The following is a 21,469-nucleotide window of genomic DNA, read 5'->3' as shown; positions in this document are numbered from 1 at the left end:
ATTAATCATCTCTTTTACTTCCATTAATGTAAGTTGTAACAATAAATGTATTTCTGGAGTATTTTATTTATTCTACCCAAATATTTATTTCTATAAGGTTGAGTTGAAAGTATTATATATTCAATGTTAAAATCGGAAGACCAATATATCGATATCTTGAACAATTTTGCCATCACTAGCAGTGTAGCAGTAGCCTGCCGATTTTTGTCTTGAACATCAGTTTAATGGTGGTAGAATTTGTGATGGGTTTCATAAACCAGAGTTTATGCTAATCCCCTATGATAGAACTCAATTGGCTTCAAGGTTTGTGGGCAGATCAATGGTTATCATGCACAGAAATTTGAGTTCTGTAGTTTTTTTATAACAAATCGGTTGTGTAGTATTCAACTACGGGTTTGAAAACAGGAGTGGTTGTAGGAAAAATAGAAAGATTCTAAAACTTATGGGTATTGAACTAAATAGACTCACAGCTTGAAAGGCGAAAGATTTTGTAATTTTTATACAATGATAGTAGGAAAATATAATCGATCAACAAAAATAGTCTATAACAATCGTGTAGTGAACAAAACATTTAAATACACACTATCTTAAATTGTACTATTGCTTTGCAAATATTCACTTAGTAATTATCACTTGGTTATGTCACAAATTGATGAATAATCATGTATCAAAGAGCTTTTAAAGCAATAAGTCGAATTAATAAATATGGTGGACAATATTGCTGGTAAGTAATAAATATGTTTCTCAAAAATTAGCTATAAATACACAATGATGACTGATATAGCACTAAGATAGAACGATCAGCTAGTTTTACAGTATTACTGGAACTGTTCTAAGTTTCAAAGGCAAAATTATTGCTTTCTTATAATGTAAATAGATTCATACATATAGCATACATACACAGAAACCTAAGGGACATGCACACATACTTTTACAGGTATTCGGATACTGTTGCTGGTTATAGTGGATTATATATTTCGTCTCACTTTAACTGCTGAAATTGGCTAGTTCAATTTGTATTGCATTACTTAAATTGGCTAGTTCAATTTTTGTTGACAAAGTCCTCTCCCTTTTGAATATTCTTCTTCAGCTCTGGAATGGCCGCTTTCAAAAGACCTTCTTCAAAGGCGGACAATTTACCAAATCCTAGATTCTTTTCCAAACCATTGGGCTGAAAAAGACGATAAAAATACTGATTAGCATTTAATATTGGATGAAACATTCAATTGCTGTGTTGCAAATCCATTCTTTTGCACTATTCAAACTTACAAACACTTTTGAAGTGGAATCACTTATTTTTTAGCAGTGACAACATTTCAACCTGTTGTTGGTCATTTTTAAACTGACTCTTGTTCCAATAATAACTAATAGCCACATTCTTGGATACCAGTGATAACCTTGGTACAAATCAGTTTGAAAAAACACAGTTTTATTTAAAAACTAAAACAAAAATCTGGTGTGGCGCACCACACAACTTTCCTTTATGTTATTATGCCGTTATGAAAATTGATTACGTGACGCTAGTGTTCACGCGCATCTCAAGTCTACTATTCAAAGATCTGAGCCAGCTGGTGACAGGACAATAACGCTGGAGGGTGGAGACACAGGAGGTCTGCTGTCTCTTCATAGTGAATGATTTAATAGAATCAACAGTTGCCAACAGTTTGCAATATTGTATAATCACATTTTCTCGAATTTCGAGCTTATTTTCAATTTTAGGTGAAAATGTTACTGGACGTGAATTGTAGAGATTTTCATTCTCAATCTTCCCCACTTGAATTTTTTTGTTTAAATTGTATCTGAAGCCTGATAATTGTGAATCTAAAATCAAACTTTGCATAGATGGGCCGGAGCTCCTGAAATTTTTACAGATATGAGACTTGTGGCAGTTGATAGAGCTTATCAATGACTATTTCAGGTATAAATTTGATCAAAATCGTAGGAGCAGTTTTCGAGAAAATCGCGAAAAACCATTTTTGACAACTTTTTCGCCATTTAAGCCGCCATCTTGAATTGCATTTGATAGAAATTGTTCGTGTCGAATCCTTATATTGTAAGGACCTCAAGTCATTCCGTTAATTGGGAGATGAGATATCGTGTACGCAGACACACTCACAGAGATACACTCATACACACACACATACAGACCAATACCCAAAAACCACTTTTTGGACTCAGAGGACCTTGAAACGTATTGAAATGTAGAAATTGGGGTACCTTAATTTTTTCGGAAAGCAATGCTTGCCTTAGGCCTATGGTAATAGGGCAAGGAAAGTAAAAATAAAACTGTATTTTTAAAATAAATTATGGAAAAATTCCACAATATCAATTTTCATTCAACAAATTTGATCAATAGTCAGTTTCTTCATTTTGAAGATAACCAACAATAAGTCGAAACGTCGTCACTACTAAAAAGTAAATGTTTCCGCTTCAAAATTGTTTTTAATTCAACATTCAATTAGCCTACTAGTTCGCTAACTTTAGGTTCCGATCCTTTGCCAAGATCAATCATTTTTGTAGATAGATGATTGTTTCAAGGCAATACAAATGGAGAAAATATTAAATTCAACACAGAAAAATGGGGAAAGGAATAAAGGTTACTAGTAATATTACTACATAATGCGGAACTACATTACTACATTACTAGTATAGAATAGAATATGTTTTTATTTCACAAAATAAAAACAAAAACAAACCAAATATAACAATAGTAGATAGATAGTACTTATTTATAAAACTTGACACATAATGAAACTAAGTATAACTAAGTATTGACTTATTAGCCTCATTTATTATTATGTATTACATTGAAATATTAGCAAAAAAACTTTTGAAAGTACAAAAATAATAGGTAATTATACCCTATAGTTCCCTATACTAATTAGCAAACTAAAACTTTATGTGGCTACTAATCTGGTTGTCGAAAGGTTTGTCTGAATGTGGAATCCTCCATTCAGGCAATACAAATTTAGAATTAATTAAGCTCAACACAGACAAATATACACTCAGTATAGAAAATCACGAATTTACATACAAAACAAACTGGCTCTACTGTGTAGTGTATTAGAAATTGTTTTTTCCAATGAAGCCTAAATTTTTGATAAAATTCCAGAGTCAACTCAGAAAGTCAGAAAATTTCAATATTACTTAGACATAGTGAATAGAACTTGTAATATCACCTATGCAAGAGCTACTCTCTTTTGTAAGAAGGATAACCAGGTGATTCATGCTCCGCAATGGCTAAAAATAACAAATATTGAAAACATTCCATGGATAATCTACATTAGAGTTGAAAATTTGCAGCAAAAAAATATTGACTCCGGATGGGATCGAATCGGAGACTCAGTTCCAGAATCACGCACTTTGGTACTGTGCCATCAATGCACTGGGAAGATTGACGATTAGATAGGATTGAATAAAAACACAAATATTTTGTCGAGTTCTACACTGTTTAATTTAGTACACGACCATGGTTTCGTGACCACACCGGTCACATTTTCAAGTTGACTGTAATGATTTCACAGTCAACTTGAAAATGTGACCGGTGTGGTCACGAAACCATGGTCGTGTACTAAATTAAACAATGTAGAATTTGGCAACATATTTGTGTTTTTATTCTTCTGGAACGGTTCTACAATATTGACAATGACTCTGTTATGTAGCAGGCTATGTAAGTTAGGAGAAATCAAATTCGTTTTAAACATTGTTATTAATTTATTTATAACATTAAAATAGCTAACCACGGTGAACTCGAAATCTTAATGTAAAGTTTCAAATTAATCAGTTCGGTAGTTGAGATGTGTTAAGATGTATCAAACAACATGTATTCCAGTACTACAAATACGAATAACCATGATCATATCAATATATATTCCAGTACAAACAAACTATCATTCCAGTACTAAATTCAAAGTCATTTTTATTTTAGTCGGGAAAATGTCCACATGAGCGCTATACTTGTGCGTGGGTGATAGGAGAGATAAATGTACCTAACGTTCTAGGGGGATTTCGAACAAACATTATTATTTACTAGTTCTTAAATTATATTTTCACTATTTTATTTTATTTATTTATTTGTTAATACAATTGAAAATCATATGAATATGATATATATATATATATTATATATATATATATATATATATATATATATATATATATATATATATTTATTTATTTATTTGTTAATACAATTGAAAATCATATGAATATGATATATATATATATATATATATATATATATATATATATATATATATATATATATTTATTTATTATATGCGTATGGCGTGAGGGAAGAAAACTAACATAAATAACATTATTTACACTGTATGAAGTGCTGTTATAATAATAATAAAATCAGACAATATTATGAGAATGTCATGCTTGCCTGGCTCTGTCAAAATGTAAAACATAGAAAAAATAATTATTGGGTTCAAGTACCCTACACAGAGAATCAATCTCCATATTTCAAATGTCAATCTCCAGGTCACTCAGCCACTCTATAGCTTCTCTGGTGAGAGTGAGGAGGCCCGAAGCCCCTGTTGGCTGTACATTGGTCACTCATTTGTTATATGTTGAAGAGTTTGGACTTGACCGCAATCACAATTCTCAGAATCCGCAATACCCCATCTATACATGGATGTTTTTGCCCTGCTGCAACCAGTCCTAATCCTATTGAGCCTGACCCATAATTTTCTAGGGAGAGAGAAACCTATTGGATAGGCTGTCACATTTACTGTGTCTCCAATCTCATTCTGTTCACACCGCTCTTTCCATGTGCCCAAGATTTGTTGGTTGCTCATCCTACAACTTAACCATGGAGGTCTTCGTGATCTCAGTCTTATTTCTGGTTCATCACTCAGAATTTGATGTATGGGAAGGGATAATATGAATATGATCAGGGAAGAACAACAGGCATAGGGCATAGCCCAAAACTATCCTCTTCCCAAATTTTGATATATATATATATATATATATATATATATAATATATATATATATATATATATATATAATAACATGTCCATAAAAATAGGTTATGTTATTACTGTGGAAAGTTAAAGTTCAATTTCTGTCCAAAAAAATATATAAGCTGAAAATTTTGAATTTAGAATGATTAAAGCACCAAATTATAGTCAAATAAGAATTTATCAAGTTCAACTCTGTATATGAATGTTATAATGTTAATGTTTTTAATGTACATGACTACTGTTGTTTAGCCTGTGACGAATAATAAATGAATTGAACTGAATTGAATCGAGAACCAGAAAGTAAGAAGATAAAGGAAATTCATTTGTTACCACAACCCATCACAGATCAGTCCCGAGTGTAAGTCCCACACTCAGCGGCCAATTTCACCTCCAACTACAATTGCAATATGCATGGGTTCTTTCCAAATATCATACAATTATCAAATAGGCCTATTACTAATTATTTGTCAATAGCCCAATTTAAAAGCCGGTTGTTTCAAAATGGATAGAGGAATTTCAACAGGTTATAATATTTATTACATCAATCATGCTCTTTTTAATTTGATATAATATAACTTGTAGCTGTAAATTTGGTGTAATAAATATAGGGTTACTACAAAAGATTCATGAGTTTAAAAATGCATGATTGTCTCATGAGAGTACTAATCCGAAATGAATAATTTTTATACCAATGGAAAGAGAAAGTTCCAAAGTTTTTTCTACAATAAATACCTTAAGCTCCTTTTAGACAAGGCAACCAGGAAACCAGGTCACACAGTCAGTTGGGCAGGCAGACGCTCACTCCGTCACTGAGTATTGTTTCTAGACTTGGCAGCCACGTTATACAAGTGTAGTCGTCGGGCTCGGCATCCAACCAGCAGCCAAAATGTGGCTGCCAGGATGGCTGTCCTACTCTAAAAACAGTTCCCGGTGATCGAGTGAGAGACTGCCGGCCCGGCTGACTGTGCGACCTGGTTGCGCGTCCTGGCTGCCTAGTCTAATAGGATCTCACGGTATTTATTGAAAAAAAAAAACTTTGGAATTTTCTCTTTCCATTGGTATAAAAATTATTCATTTCGGGTGAGTACTTAATGAATTTTAAAAATCCGATGAATCTTTTGTAGTAATCCTGTATTTATTGCATCAAACTTACAGCTCCAAGCTATATTATATCAAATTAAAAAGAGCATGGTTGATGTAATAAATATTATAACCTGTTAGAACCCCTCTATTCATTTTGAAACAACCGGTATTCGAATTACTGACAAATAATTAGTAATAGGCCTATTCGATAATTGAATGATATTGATTGATATGATTGATGTAATACAAATTATAACCAGTTGAAGCCCCTCTATTCATGTGAAGGTAGATGAATATTTTGCAGTAACCCTGTATTATAACTTGTTAAACCCTATTAATTCATCCTGAAACACCCGGTACATTCAAAATTTAAGATGCACATACAGAAAATACTTACTCCCAATAGCACTGGAGTGGAGAAGTATTTAGCATCAGTGATATCGGATCGAACATAGGCACATTCAACAACATTAGCTTCTCCCTTCAGAGCACGACACAATGAAATGGCGAACCTGGCTCCGGCAAAAGCCATGGATAGTGTGGCTGATCCTGCTCCAGCCTTAGCCTTCACTACTTCAGTACCGGCTTCCTGAAAACCAATAAAAATATATCATGAAAACAAGTCTCAAACATTTCTGATAACAGAGCTCAATTTATCCGTAGATCCATTCCGCGAATGATTGAATAAATAAATAACATTTCATTGTCAGCAAGCCACAAAGCACAAGACAAAGTAAACATGTTATGTACATGTTTATAAAAAACAATCACTATTATCTTTCTAGACATATTGAACAGTCTGAACAGTAATATTGAGATCGTACTATATCTACGAATTTAAAATGAGAAATCAATATTTTAGGACTTGAGCAGCTTAGTTCATCACACAAACTTTTCGTAAATTACAATTAAAATAAATCAAGAAATGCATTAAATGAATTACATTAAAATACATGCAAATGAATTGAGGGATACTACTCTCATAAATCTTACTCAGATTATTAAATGCGTTCTGTACCAACCAATCATGAACTTTAGGCTTTAGGGGTGTTTCATGTAATGTTGATTATCAAACATTTTTCGCCCAACAGTTTCAAAACTGTTGATTTCGACAGTCTCTGGAGTTGAATATAAATCGGTCTATTGTCCTAGTATTAACTGAGTGAATATTGTTTCTTGTTTGATAACGGTGTAGATTTTCCCTCGTGTATATCAAAACATAATATATGTAGAGATTTATTACTGATAAAATTTCATTTATTGTAATAAAATTATTCATTGATTGTACTTATTGTAATAAATTAATCTTTTATTATTCTTTATTCATTCATACAATAAGTACATCATCAAAATGATAAGGAGAGAAAAGTAAGGTGACCTTGTGCCATTCCTCTTCCGAATTTGGATAAGGTTACACATAGTCCGAAATAGGTTAAGTCTTGTAGTTCTTCACTTCACAAAATGTTCAGTCCTCAAGTATTTTCACGAAGTAGATTTTCAAATTTAGATGCATCTACATTCATCCTTTGAGGCACAAGTAACCCATCAATACTAATAATTATAATAAATATTTAATAAACCGGCCATGCCTTCAAAAGGTTACTAGTGATTCTATAAAATATAATTATAATAAATAATATGTTCTCAAACGGTCTGCAAGATGCATTAGGCTATATATTCAATTGATGGACTTGAACGTGAGCAAGTAATTTTTCAAATCAGAGTTAAAATCGGTTTTCCAGTGAGATTAAGAGTCTCCCGAGCTTAAAAAAAGGGTGAATTAAAAAAAAACATAATTAACGGATGAGCATAATAATTTTGGCTTGTCTCAAATTGAGACACGACTGACGCGTGTGCCACGACATGACAGTGCGAAGTTTTGTAGCACTATAATGAATCAGCGCAAATTAGCAACACAACAAGACGCGGAACGCGTAGTTCTTGGCAATACGCATATTGGAACGAGACCAGCACGAGGTTATGCGCTACCTAGCACGAGTTTTTGCAACTCTTGTAAAAGAATGGATCATTGCACATCGGAAACACGTGCGACAGCAGTGCTATTGTTGCAAGACACGATCCGCGTGGTTCTGTGAAAGAGGCACAATTTTTTGTGTCACGCGCGTTCCTATCATAATATGATCATGATTATTATAAATGATTGAAGCACACAGAATGAGTAGCACAAATTATCATGATGATATCCTAGAAGAATCACGTCTACCAGGGAATACCGGTAGTCAAAACACAAAACAGAGCTAGGCGTGCGGCACGATTCTCTGCTACTATCAGCTTCATGTCGGGTCACACGTGCCAGTTCGTTTACATATGAACATTAAATATGATCATATGACATGTCTTCAAGCTAGTCGTGGCACTCGCTCATGGCGTGTCTCAATATGCGCCAATCTTAACAGTAGTGTGATATCACACAATGAACCATATACAGAATGCGGCAGCGAAACTTACTTTTTTAAATGTAAATAGAACTTTGTGTATAGATCAGAAAGTTTGTATTTATTTTTTGAAATGTAGACACATATATCAGGTTTTATTTCAATTAGTTGTTCTGAATATCAAATCAGGTAGGTGACGTCCCCCATTCTCCATACACTGAGTAAACTGATTTCTGGCGTTTGTCATGACTCCTGCCAGCATTACAGACGTTATGTTGGCAATTTCTTCCCTGATATTGGTATTCAAATCTTGTAGGGTCCTTGGAAGGTTCACATGAACAAGGAATTTAAAAAACCTCCATAGAAAAAATCACAAGGGTTCAAATCGGGAGATCGGGCTGGCCTATCCAAATCGCTCCTAATTGAGATCAGGTAAACTAGAAAGTGTTCCCTCAATTGAAGTCACGTTCAGAAAGTTCCTGCACAGTTGCCATCTTGTATGGGTGGGAATGAAGATTATCATGAAGAATTCATCTCACAGAACGATCGGGAAGTCCAAGAGCGGACGCGTGTTTACGCGCATAACGCTGTGGTGATCGCAACATTGAAACTCTCACTGCCTCAATGTTCTCAGGTGACCTAATGGGCCGAAGGACTTCACTTCTTCGTCTTGTCGCAATTGCAGTTTGTCTGAACGTAGTGACCCACGTAACAATTAATTAATAATTTCTCTGATTGCCAATGAATTGCAACCAGAGGAGTTTATTGACAAAACATATACATACAGTAGTTGTTATATTATACATACAAAATTGCTAATACTAAACTTAGTTCTAATTATGATACCCCACTATAATAATATGTGTCGAGGTAATCATAATATTCTTTTCTAAAACTTTTATAAAAAATGTAATTAGTAATTTTAGTTATAAAGGTTTGTTAGTTATTAAAGGTAGAATAAAAAGAAGACAGTAGTTCATTCTATATCCTATTTACAATGAGCTCCTCGGTCTGGTAAATGCCAGTATCATATAACCAATTCCGTACTGCTCTTTCAAATCTATTTATATTTATTTCGTCCTTTGCGATCTGCGGGATTTTATTGTAAATTCTAGGACCTAAATATTGTACAGATCTCTGACCAAAAGCTGTGCTCATTCTGGGAACGAGAAGAAAATTCAGATTTCTAATTCTGGTGTTGTGGCTATGGAAAATTAAATCGGTAAAATTTGTATTCTTCTTAATATAAATTACTAAAACTAATACATATAATTGTCTGACGATGAGAACTCTACTTTCGGTGAACAATTCACTTGTTGGAAAACGGTTGTTTCTGTTTGTCATAGCCTTGAGAATACGTTTCTGAGCTTTAAAAATTGAAACTATCAAGTTGTAATTTGCTGCACCCCAAACCAACAGTCCATATCTCAAAAGTGACTCTACAAGTGAGAAATATACTAGTTTATCATATCTTTACTAATTATATGACGAAGCTGGTAGAACTTATAAATGAGCTTTCTCATTTTCTTAGTTGTGTACGATATATGTTCATCCCATTTCAATCGATCATCTACAATTATACCTAGATATTTAACATTATCAGAGCGCTTAATGAGAGGACAATCATAGTTTCGATTCTCCCCTTTACAATAATGGAGTTTCATTGATGACTTTGATGGTTTGGTGCTATCAGTTATAGAAAAGGTTAAGAATTTTGTTTTCCTTGCATTTAATGTTAATAGGTTGTTCCCCATCCATGTGGTGACCCTGGAGAGTTGTGTTTCTGCTGTTTGAAATACCTCATCCCAGTTTCTATCCTGGAAAATCAGGGCCCTGTCATCTGCATATGCTATTACCCTACCTCCGATTCCTTGAGAAATTCCCATTTCCATGGATCCTTCAGCATTCATGTGACTTCCAACTTCTGTTCTCTGCTGACGATTGCTAAGGTAGGATTTGAACCACTCCAGAGTTGTATTTCTTATTCCTATTGCTTCAAGTTTTTCAAGTAATAAATCATGTGACTTATAATAAGCTACTTATTAGTGATATAGGCCTATAGTTACTCAAAATTAGCTTATCACCTCCCTTATGGATAGGTCTGACACAAATTAATTTCATTGCTTTAGGAAATGTTCCAGTTAATAGACTCAAATTGAAGACATGAGCCAGAGGTTTACAAATTAATTCTCTAATGCCTTTTAAAATTCTATTATCAAAACCATCAAGACCCGGCGCACTACTGTTTTACAAAGAGTTTATAGCTTCAATAATTTATTGCTCAATTATGGGAAAAAATCATAGAATTGGGTACTCTTATATTCGGCTTATAACTATTTACAATATCACTTATAGTCTTACCTAAGCTATCTGATATTTCCTTGGCCATGTTTTCTCCTATACTAACAAAGTATTCATTAATGAGATTCAGTAATAAATTAGGATTCTCTTTCAATGTTACAACATTATTTCCTATTTTTACAGAATTCAATTAATCTGTCTTCTCTCGGTTTGAATCAGTGGCATCCTTTATGATCTCCCAAGTTTTCTTGATGTTATTTCCTGCTTCATTGAATTTATTCTTGAAGTAATCTTCTTTTGAACTCTGAATAAGCGACGTCAGCGTATTCCTGTAGAGACGGTAATGGGCTGCTAGTTCTTGATTTTCTGGTTGAAATTTCCTCTTTTTATTCAAAAGATTCCTTTTTCTAATGGATAAGACAAGCCCTCTCGTAATCCAAGGTTTGATGATCTTAATTTTCTTTTTTTGTCTGTACTGATGAGAGTTATTATCCATGTGGTGTTTTAAAATTTCTATAAATTTTTCGTAGGCCATATCTGTATCATTACTTTCATTACTTTCAAGAACCCACTCCCAGTGCTCCTCTGCTAGACATGTTCTTAGACCAGCTAAATTAATTGTTTTTCGGTTTTTGGAATCGGTTTCATGTAGATTCGCTCTGTTACTTGCTCCCGGACATCTTTGTAGACCCAAAACGGTGATAAAATTATCTGTGATGCTGGAGTGGTATATTATTGGATAGATCTGTTGTTTGGAGTTTGTTAATATGTGATCCAGGCATGTTGATGTTTCTGTTGTTACCCTGGTGGCTTGTTTGATGCAGATCTTCGAACAGCCATGTTCGCTCAATAAATCAAGATATTCGTCGAGTTGTTGATGTTGATTAGGTAGCATCCATCGTATTAATGTTGAAGTGTCCTGCGCATATTATTAACTGTCCTCGCAAACTATTGAGAACATTTTCCAAATCCTCTACAAACTCTGTTATATTGTAGTTCGATGGAGATCTATAAATTGCTAATATGTTGTATTTTTCCTTAGTAGTTTGTAATTGTAGGTGAAGAACATTTGCCGGTCCAATATTCAACTCGGCTGAAAGTACATTTAGAACGTTTTTCGTGTATACTACGACTCCATCATTCTGATTACGGTTGTTTGACGAGTAAACATTATTGTATCCCTTCAACTCTTTTGGAATATGATCATTTTTAATCCAACACTCTGTTAATATAATCACATCAAAATCATAAGAAATATCCTGTATTTGAATCATTAGATCATCGGAATACTTCTGATATTGAGGCTAAAAACAGTTAGGTCACAGTTTTCAAGTGCATCATGGAGTTTTTGTGCATCTTCAACCAAACTGTCCTGTATTTCATCCATTCCATCCAGATCATTTGCAACATATAAAATATCATTATTGTTTATGATTTTGTGTTGTTTAGATGCATTCCTCCCTGCAGGCTGATCAACATTCCTTCGTGCCATCTCTTGATATATGCATCCTCACACTCCATAACATTTTTTGTTATTGACGATATCAGATCGTTCATCACCGCTGTCAGGTAGCAGAAGCCATGAGTGTGTCTGCTTAGCGCTACAATCGCATGACTTACACTGTTATAGATGTCCATTTGCTTCGTATTCATCCGCACGAGAACAACGTACTTATAAGTACAAATACAAAATACAAATACAAATTGTTTTTATTCTGATTCAAAAATCAAATACATACAAAATTTCAAATACATCAAACATCAAAAATGGAAATAAAATACAAAGTGCACTGAAGAAATTGTATAAAATATAATTTATGTAATAATAAGGCTTTCTACGTGTATGATGTATTATGAAAAAAAACAAAGCTTTTTTGAAACAGAATATTTCTAGCTTGCTGTAAGCATAAAATGCTTAACGCGTGCAAGCAGGAGTGCTTATACTATAATTGAATAAAATCAGAAAGAAGAAAAAAAAATTTTTTTGGGCAAGAAAAAAATGAAAACACACACTCACACATTCACTCACCTCTCATACATTTCCAGTTTGGGCTTAATTACTTTTTGATATGATTTTCAACAACTATAATAATTATTATGTCGAAAACTAAGAAAGAATAAAAAACATGTGTTCTAAACAATCAGGCAAGATATTTCTAAGCCATTTAAGAATGTAATATTTGAACATTTTCCTATTATCAATTCTCTTTGCCTCAAAAGGTAAATTATTGAAAAATTTCGGACCTAGAAATACAAACGATTTCTGGAAACAAGTGGTATATGACCTGGGAAGCCTTAGCAGATCAGAAGTGACTCTCCTAGTTTGATAATTTGTTCTCTCCCTGAAAAGTGCCTGACCACTGTTTCCAGACATTACAAAGAATAGGTATAAAACTTTGAAAACATATATGTATCTTAGAGGCAAGCATTTTATATCTTGAAAAAGGGGAAAGGCATGTTCATATCTTCCTGATTTTTTAACAGCTCTGACAATAGATTTTTGTAAGGTTATAAGTGGTCTCAAGTGGGTAATGTAAGTAGAGCCCCAACAACTTATTCCATAATTCAGTTTAGAGTCAACAAGAGCAAAGTATAACTGTCTAAGAATGGTGGTTGGAAGAATCTTATTTAGAAAATAGAATTTTCTCAGGATATGTAAAAGATAATTTTTAACATAACGTATGTGTAGAGACCAGGTAAGCTTCTCATCTACTGTAACACCTAAATATTTGATGGAGTCAATTTGCGTGACAACTTGACAGTTACAATTATTCCGCAAACAATCAACGTGGAACTTCAAACCAGATGGTAAATTCCAGCTTGACGACAGTGTGAACAGAATATACTTGGTCTTTGACAGGTTAAGAGACAGATTATTGTGTTTGAACCACAACAACAACCTATCAACATCAGTCTGCATCACACTCTCCAAGTCCAAACCATCCAACCCACAATATGCAAAAGCAGTGTCATCTGCGAATGACACTGGCACACCATTGTAGTTACATGAGAAAAGGTCATTTATGAATACAAGAAATAGGATTGGCCCAAGGACCGATCCTTGTGGTACACCACAATCTACTACCTGGACCTCACTCTTCACACCTCCTATGACAACATATTGCACCCTTTCTTTCAAATAGGATGAAAACCACATATGTGCAACACCTCTGATACCAGCATTATATAGTTTGTCCAGCAGAATTGTGTGGCTTACTGTGTCGAATGCCTTTTTTATATCCAGGAATAATCCTGCAACACAGTTCGCTGGTCTGGAGTTAATGCCAGAATATATAGCTGTCATGAAAGTATGAAGAGCCATCTCCGTATTCATCAACTCACGAAAACCAAATTGGTTTTTATAAAAAAAGTTACATGAGTTGAGAAAATCAAGAATCCTTTTTCTCATTACCTTTTCTAACAGCTTAGAAAAAATTGAAAGTAAGGATATAGGTCGATAGTTAGTTAATTCTGATCTAGAGCCAGATTTGAATATGGGTACTACCTTGGCCAATTTCATCCTGGAAGGAAATATACCTGTAGAAAGACTGCAATTGAATATATCTACCAGAATTGGGACTACAGACATAGCAACTGACTTCAATAGTCCAGAAGATATGTCATCGTCCCCTGGAGCTTTACCGGATTTTAATTCCTTTATGTACATCAACATTTCATTGAAAGTGACAGGCTCAATGAATATAGATCTTTGACAAGTGGTTTTTGTAAAATTTTCATTATAACTCTCTACATCACTGACAACTAAATTACCTGATGAGGCTGCAATATCTTTAGAAATATTTACAAAAAAATTATTAAAAAGGTTTGACAGAGTTTGATGGTCACTGACAATCTCACTCCCGTGCTCAATTTTTAGTTCATCGAGACTTCCTTTTTTTGGTCTCCCACACAGCTTATTCAGAACTACCCATTTTTGACGTGGAGCTAATAAATTTATTGTGGCGTAGTACTTTTCTTTTTCGATTTTGATCCAGGTCTTTATTTTTTTAGAAAAAGTTTTAAATTCATTTTTTCCATTTTTATTTTCGGGATTCCTTTTTACTTTTTTGAATAGCTTATCACGGGAGTGAATTGCTGTGCATAAACCATTTGTCATCCATGGTTTAAGCTTTTTTACTTTTACTGATTCAGTTGATGTAATTTCAATTTTATTTTTGGAACATTCAATATAATTTGCAAATGTCTCAAGAAAATTGTTGAACTTATAATCAACATTATTATTAAATAATACGTCACTCCAATCATGAGACATCAGCATGTTATTAAGACTATGAAAATCTATTTTAAATTTATTACTATTTGAATTATCGTTATATCTTACGGTATTTGATCGGAGAGTCAGGGACACAGCTCTATGATCACCTATTAAGGTTTCAATTACTGCGCCCCTAACAAAATTTGTGAAGGTCCGCGATCTAATAAAGACATGGTCAATTAGAGTTGCCGTTGTTTCAGTTACTCTGGTAGGTATGTTGATTACTGGTTCAAAGCCATAACAACTGAGAATTTCTAAGTAGCTGTCAACTTTATTATCATCATTGATAAGAATATTGATATTGACGTCTCCTATCAAGACAGTATCGCAGGTTGTTGAACGAGCTACAACTGAGTCAAGACTTGAAAGAAATCTATCACAGTCAAAGCCATGCCATCGATAAAGACAAATCAGATTGAAATTGTAATTTGATAAGGCGCACTGTAGATACAGTACATCCGCACCGCTCAATTCACAGTCGGTCAAATTACAACTGAAATCAACTAGTTTGCTGGAATAATAAACTACAATACCAGTGGCTCTAGTAAAAGTAGAAATATGTGAATAAAATTCATATCCTTCAATAAAATAATGCGATACCTGATCATCTGTATCCAACCACACTTCAGATAACACAACTATTGCAGGCCTTACATTCCAACAGCTCAAATAAGTTACAAATTTATCAAAATTACTGCTTATGCCTTGTATGTTTTGATGAAGAATTGTCAAATTATTACTTTGTGGAATATGAGAGAGATTAACTTCATCAATACTATTCAATAGCACACAGTTATCTTCTTCATTATTCATCATGAGTGAAATATGTGTACTCGTATTTTAGAGAATTGGTGGAAAATCTGGTAAAAAAGCTAAATTCAAAAACCCTCATTGGAAAACTCACACACACACTCACGCACACACCAAGAAAAAAAATAAACATAAAAAACAATATATTCCTCAAACCTGTGTGATGGAACCTACCATTTAGAATAAGGAATAAAGAGATTCGATTTATATAGTCGTTAACTAATATTTCAAATAATAAGAGATTCGATTTATATAGTCGTTAACTAATATTTCAAATAATAAGGTTTCATTAATTGTTTAGATTAATCTTAACATGGCTTATACAACTCATTAATCAGTTCAAATAAGCAAATTAAATTATTAAATTTAGAATACGTCACTTGAACCTGGGCTCTTCAGAAAAAAAAACGCATTCTTATGGATTAATTTCAAAGTAAATTAGGCTACCTATATAAGTATTCTCCACATAATTTGATATTAAGTGAATATTCGCACAAAACAATCATTAATCGATACCAAATATGAATGCCAAAAAATAAAATAAATATAGTGAATAGAATGAATAAAAACTTTTTCAGCTTTTTCTGCTCTTTATATGATAGAAATTATATCCTAATTGAAGTTTAAAGTTATTTAACATGAAACAAAAACATGAATAATGTCCTGAACTTAATGGCATTGAGAAAAAAAATGTTCATCATCATTACACTTCCAGGAACTGAGTTGTAACCAAAAGTTAATTTTGAATGATCTGATGATAAAGTCAATAGAAGTAAAAATAATAGTTACAACACTTTAAGCTTTTGTGACTTCGTATTAGAGTTAATTTCAGTTCCGCTTTTGACCTGCCTCACTCCTGGATGAAATTTTTTAGTGAGGATTCACGCACTATTTGTTTAGCCGGAGACGCCGCATCCTTTCTCACAAATATTTTTCCACTCTTTACCCAGACGTAAGTAAGCTTGCCATTTTTCCTGAGTTCTTTGGCCTTTCCAAGCAATTGTTTATTTATCGGAGACAAATGTTCATTGATGTAGACAGCTGACTTAGGAAGCCCAAGACCAAGATCGCTTGAATTTATTCCCCTTTTCTTCTTTGCCGCTTCAAGCCATGCAATTTTGATTTTTCTTGCGACAAACTTGACGATGATATTGAAGTTACCCCTGGTGTTTGGTACCCTGTGCGCTATAGCAATATCATCGTCTTTGTATGGAACTCCAATAGCCTTAGCAACAGCCCCCAGTACACTATAAATATTTTCACTATCAGTCTGTGGCACACCAGTGATTTCTATATTTTCAATCCTCGATCTTTGTTGAAGAAAATTAATCTCCTCGCGCAGCTGACAGTTTTCTTTTGCTTGTCCTGCGATAGTTGCCTCCATTTCCCGGTGCCTTTCATCGATCTTCGCGGAAAGTTCATCAAATCTCGAGTTAATGTCAACACTAGATTTTTTTAAAGCTTCGACGTCAGTTGTAAGAGTTTGAATCTTAGGTTCGAACCGAGAGATAAGCTCCGTACGCAGTTCAGTAATCGAATCTAATATTTTATTCAACTTGGCATCAATACTATTACCATCCGAACCACCTATACATTCGTCACACTTCCAGGTTGATCGTGCTTGATTGTTCATTTTTTTGAACTTATCAGAACTCCCAAGCCTCGTACAGTTCGCATGAAAAACACCTGCACACTTACTGCACTTTATACCTTCGCTGGCATTTGCAAAGCTCGTATTACACTTACTACAATCTGCCATATCGAGAAGTAAGGCTCTAAAAAAGTAAGGCCTTTAGCTTCATGTACTGTGTGTATTTTAATTGATTCCCGGTCCGGGGCAGTAGCTAAAAGGGCTAGATTAAAGTTATTTCGAAATGCGCGCGGGGTTGTGATCACAGAACATCCGCTCGAAAAATAAGTCTCAACGGCAAATTCACGCTCCTCATTGTTCCAATGCATACTGGCGACTGAACATGTCGGGAAGAAAACTTTATGGTCTGGCCTCTTCAACGAGACCAAATTTGCTCTACTACGACATTAGCTGACTGAAAGGCGTTCACTTTAAAATAGGAAGTTTCGTTGCCGCACCCGGTACAGATACAATGCATGCGCTGTTGGAGAAAAATGTTGGTTCTCTACGCGAAAAATGAAAAATTTCAGAGACAGTTATGAAATTGGTGAAGTTGAATTCGGCCCACAAGAGGCCAATCAGAGGGGCTCCACCGTATATTCTCAATTCAACTAACATTGAAAGGAATTCCCTCTCAAACATATCACTATGCTGTCTGGTGTTTTATGTAGATTGATTTAATTGACTAAAATGATGCTTCAACTACTTTTTTAGTATTATTGAATATTAAATTGGTGTCAAGCTTCTTACGTGTAGGGTTGACAATAATTTAACTCTAAACCCAAAGTACAATATATAAGTACTTTGAAGCTTCTACTTTTATGATGCTTCAAGTACTTTTTTAGCACCTATTATTGAATATTAAATTTGCGTTAGCTTCCTAAGTATGGGGTTGACGATAGTTTAACTCAAAACCCGAAGAACAATAAGTTATCAATTTTTTAACACTAAGATGTAATGAAATAATAATACCTTCATAATAAACCTCATTTAAATACTATAATCAATTTGAAATAATAGAACTCATTTTAAGAGCAAGTTTTACTCGCAACTAACCTGGATACGTTCGGTCAACGCCTTCAACTGATCAGCTGGGAAATCAACGGCAGGCTTTGCTTGGGAAATAACAGGGATAATTGTCACTCCCGAGTGTCCACCAATAACGGGAATGTTCACATTAACTGGATCGAGACCCTGTAAAATAATTATATCACTATTACTATGGAAATTTTTAGTATTAATAATTTGATAGTATGGTGTGAGATGTTGTGGTATTTCTCCATAATTGAAAGAATAAGGCGTTGATATTGTCAATACCACTATATTATGTATTCAAATTACAGAACCAGGTTTCATGGTAACACCTACCACATCTTCAGCTGAACTGATGTGTTTGTTATTGTTGAAGGAACAGGAAATTCAATTTTAGGTTATGTGTTAAAAATTTTATGTCTAAGGGCCGTTTGCACAGTGAAAGCTTAAACTGAATTCAATCAGATGTTGGCTTAAACTGAAAATGAACCACATTATAGCAAATGATACTTGATATAGATTTAATCCAGTTTAAGATGAAATTTAGTTTAAACTGGCACTGTGCAAACGGCCCTTAATGTCTTAAAAATGTCTAAAAAATGTTTAAAATGTCTTAAAAATTTGATATTTTTATATTTACAATGTGATTTTCCATTTTAAAAATATTAGCATAGTTTGATTCCTAATAGCAAAATTCCTATAGACAAAAAATCTATACCTCAGCTAAGACACTAACATAAACGTTTTCTATCATTTTGTTCTTGAAAAAGCTAAGAATACACATAAAAAACATAGATATTTCGTATTTTTATCCCAATTATCTTCGTCACTTCTCTGCTATACTAGATCTTCAAATGCTACAAACATAGATATCAGGATTAATCTATTACTTATCTTTCTTTTTCAGACTTTCCTACTAATAATTCATGTACCTAATTATCTTAATGCTGAAACATCCTGCATTAGAATTGTTTTATTATTCAATGTAATAGCAAATAACCTGAAATTTCACTAATAATGTCAAATCTTTATTTGTCTCAAAAAGCATAATTACAATAAAAAAATGGTCATAAAAGAAAAAAGTTAAGAGCAATATAAAATGAAAAAAGAAAAATACCATTAGATAGGATTATAACTATATTATCAACGGGAAGTCCCTGCAAGATTCGATGAACCTGAGCGCAGAGACCGAGTGTTCAATGCTTAACAGTACAAGAAATAATAATGGGATATTATTAAGAAATAGGGAAGAGAAACAGTGAGTGAGGAAGGGAAGAGAAAGAGCAGAGTGAAGGCATACGGGAAAGTAAAGAATAGTTGAAAATTACATAAAAAACATGAGAAGTCTTTATACTAAGCTTTGAGGAAATTACATTGCTAAAATTACATTGTTCGAGATTATCCATGTATGAATTTCAATTAGCAGTGTTCTATTAATGTAATCGAACAAACTACATACCTTCAGTTCAGAGACGAACTTATTAGCACGAACAATATCAAGAGTCGTTACACCGAAAATTCTCTTGGGATCATAGACTCCAGCTTTCTTTAGTACTTCGGAAGCAATAGGAACTGTGCTATTAACCTGTAAAATAGCAAAGAATTGTGTTTCTAACGTGAGAGCAAAAACTGGAATATGGTAAAACAAATATGATGATAAAAATGTTTTCAAATTGAAGAAATAATCTGAATAAGGTGAAATAGCAGCCTGTAAAATATCAACGAATTGAGTTTCTAACGTGAGAACAAAACCTGAAATATTGAGAAACAAATGTGATGATAAAAATATTTTCAAATAAAATAAAATAGCCTGTATAAGGTATAAACTTTCACAAATAATTTAAACACTAAGCACATTAGACGTTCCAGATTAAATTTCGTAGTAAAATAAAAGATATAAGGCCAAGTAATATTGAGAATAGATAATAAATTAAATTAACAAAATGATTTTCAATTAGCATTTGAATCGATAAGATGTCCGATTTTGTAATGGGTATCTTTTTTCACAAATAGAATTAGCTTAATTGAGATTATATTATTCTAAGGTTTTTTTTCTTGTAATTTGACTGCAATCTAACACTTTGGTTGATGAACAGTTCAATTCTAGCTTAATTAAGTTTGACACTGCAGGGGTATATGACTCCTTCACAGTCTAATTGAGCAATACCCATGCACTGTTACTTTCAGTATCACTCACTAACACTACGCTACATTTAGATGAGATCTGAGATCTGTAGGCTTCTTCCTTTTCACTCTCCTGACTGTTGTAGAGTTGTCAATGAGGTGTAGAGCTTGGATGTTCTGATGATTATGTATATTATTTAAAGGTGTGACAATATTTATTTCAAACTGTGTGGAAATTATAAAATGTTGTAGGAAAAACATCGTCAAGTGAAACAAGCTAAAATTTTGTTTGACTTTGAAACAAATTAAGTAGAAAATAGACCTGAGGAATGGGTTTTATTATATTTTTCAACAGACAATAATTAATTGTTGAAAATTATTCTATTATTTAGTTTGTGATAGCACCTATTTGAAATTTATAAAAATTAAAGGTAAGTTATACATTAAAATAAACTTGGGGTAATGCAATAGGTGCATCACAAACTAAATTTCAAATCCCTATTAATAGGGTATTGAATGTACCTATCAATAGGTACATTCCTACATTTCTCTTCTATTTCTGTTTTTTTGTGTTAATCTATTTATTTTACAAAGCCAAGTACCAAAGTAATCACAACAATAATTCTTCATGGAGAGGTAAGCCTACCCCAGTTAATTCCAATGTCAATCAAAGATGGCCAAATAGATTGAGGGTATCTTTCTTAGAAAGAAACCGTACAATATTCATGTTTTATAGTTTGAAAAATCAAAATAATCCATACAATTTTCACAGAATAAATTCATTTAAAATAATTCCGTAAATGGAAGGGGAATGGATGAGACTTATGAAGCTTGATCCATATAAT

General features: G+C 33.4%; 1 protein-coding gene across 1 annotated transcript in view; it reads right to left on the bottom strand.

Annotated features, from left to right (window-relative positions):
• Window positions 1-471: 471 nt before the first annotated feature.
• The window catches only part of LOC111045253 (malate dehydrogenase, mitochondrial), a 32,811-nt gene continuing 11,813 nt past the window's right edge, over window positions 472-21,469 (bottom strand). The window contains exons 4-7 of the mRNA XM_022330615.2: window positions 19,960-20,085; window positions 18,525-18,662; window positions 6,453-6,644; window positions 472-1,171 (exon numbers count right to left, since the gene is read on the bottom strand). Coding sequence (XP_022186307.1) covers window positions 1,043-1,171; window positions 6,453-6,644; window positions 18,525-18,662; window positions 19,960-20,085 — 585 coding nt within the window. The 3' untranslated portion in view covers window positions 472-1,042. The remainder of the gene's footprint in view (window positions 1,172-6,452; window positions 6,645-18,524; window positions 18,663-19,959; window positions 20,086-21,469) is intronic.

The sequence above is a fragment of the Nilaparvata lugens genome, chromosome X (assembly GCF_014356525.2).
Source record: "Nilaparvata lugens isolate BPH chromosome X, ASM1435652v1, whole genome shotgun sequence".
Taxonomy (NCBI): Eukaryota; Metazoa; Arthropoda; class Insecta; order Hemiptera; family Delphacidae; genus Nilaparvata; species Nilaparvata lugens.
This window is presented reverse-complemented; position numbering and strand designations above follow the sequence as displayed.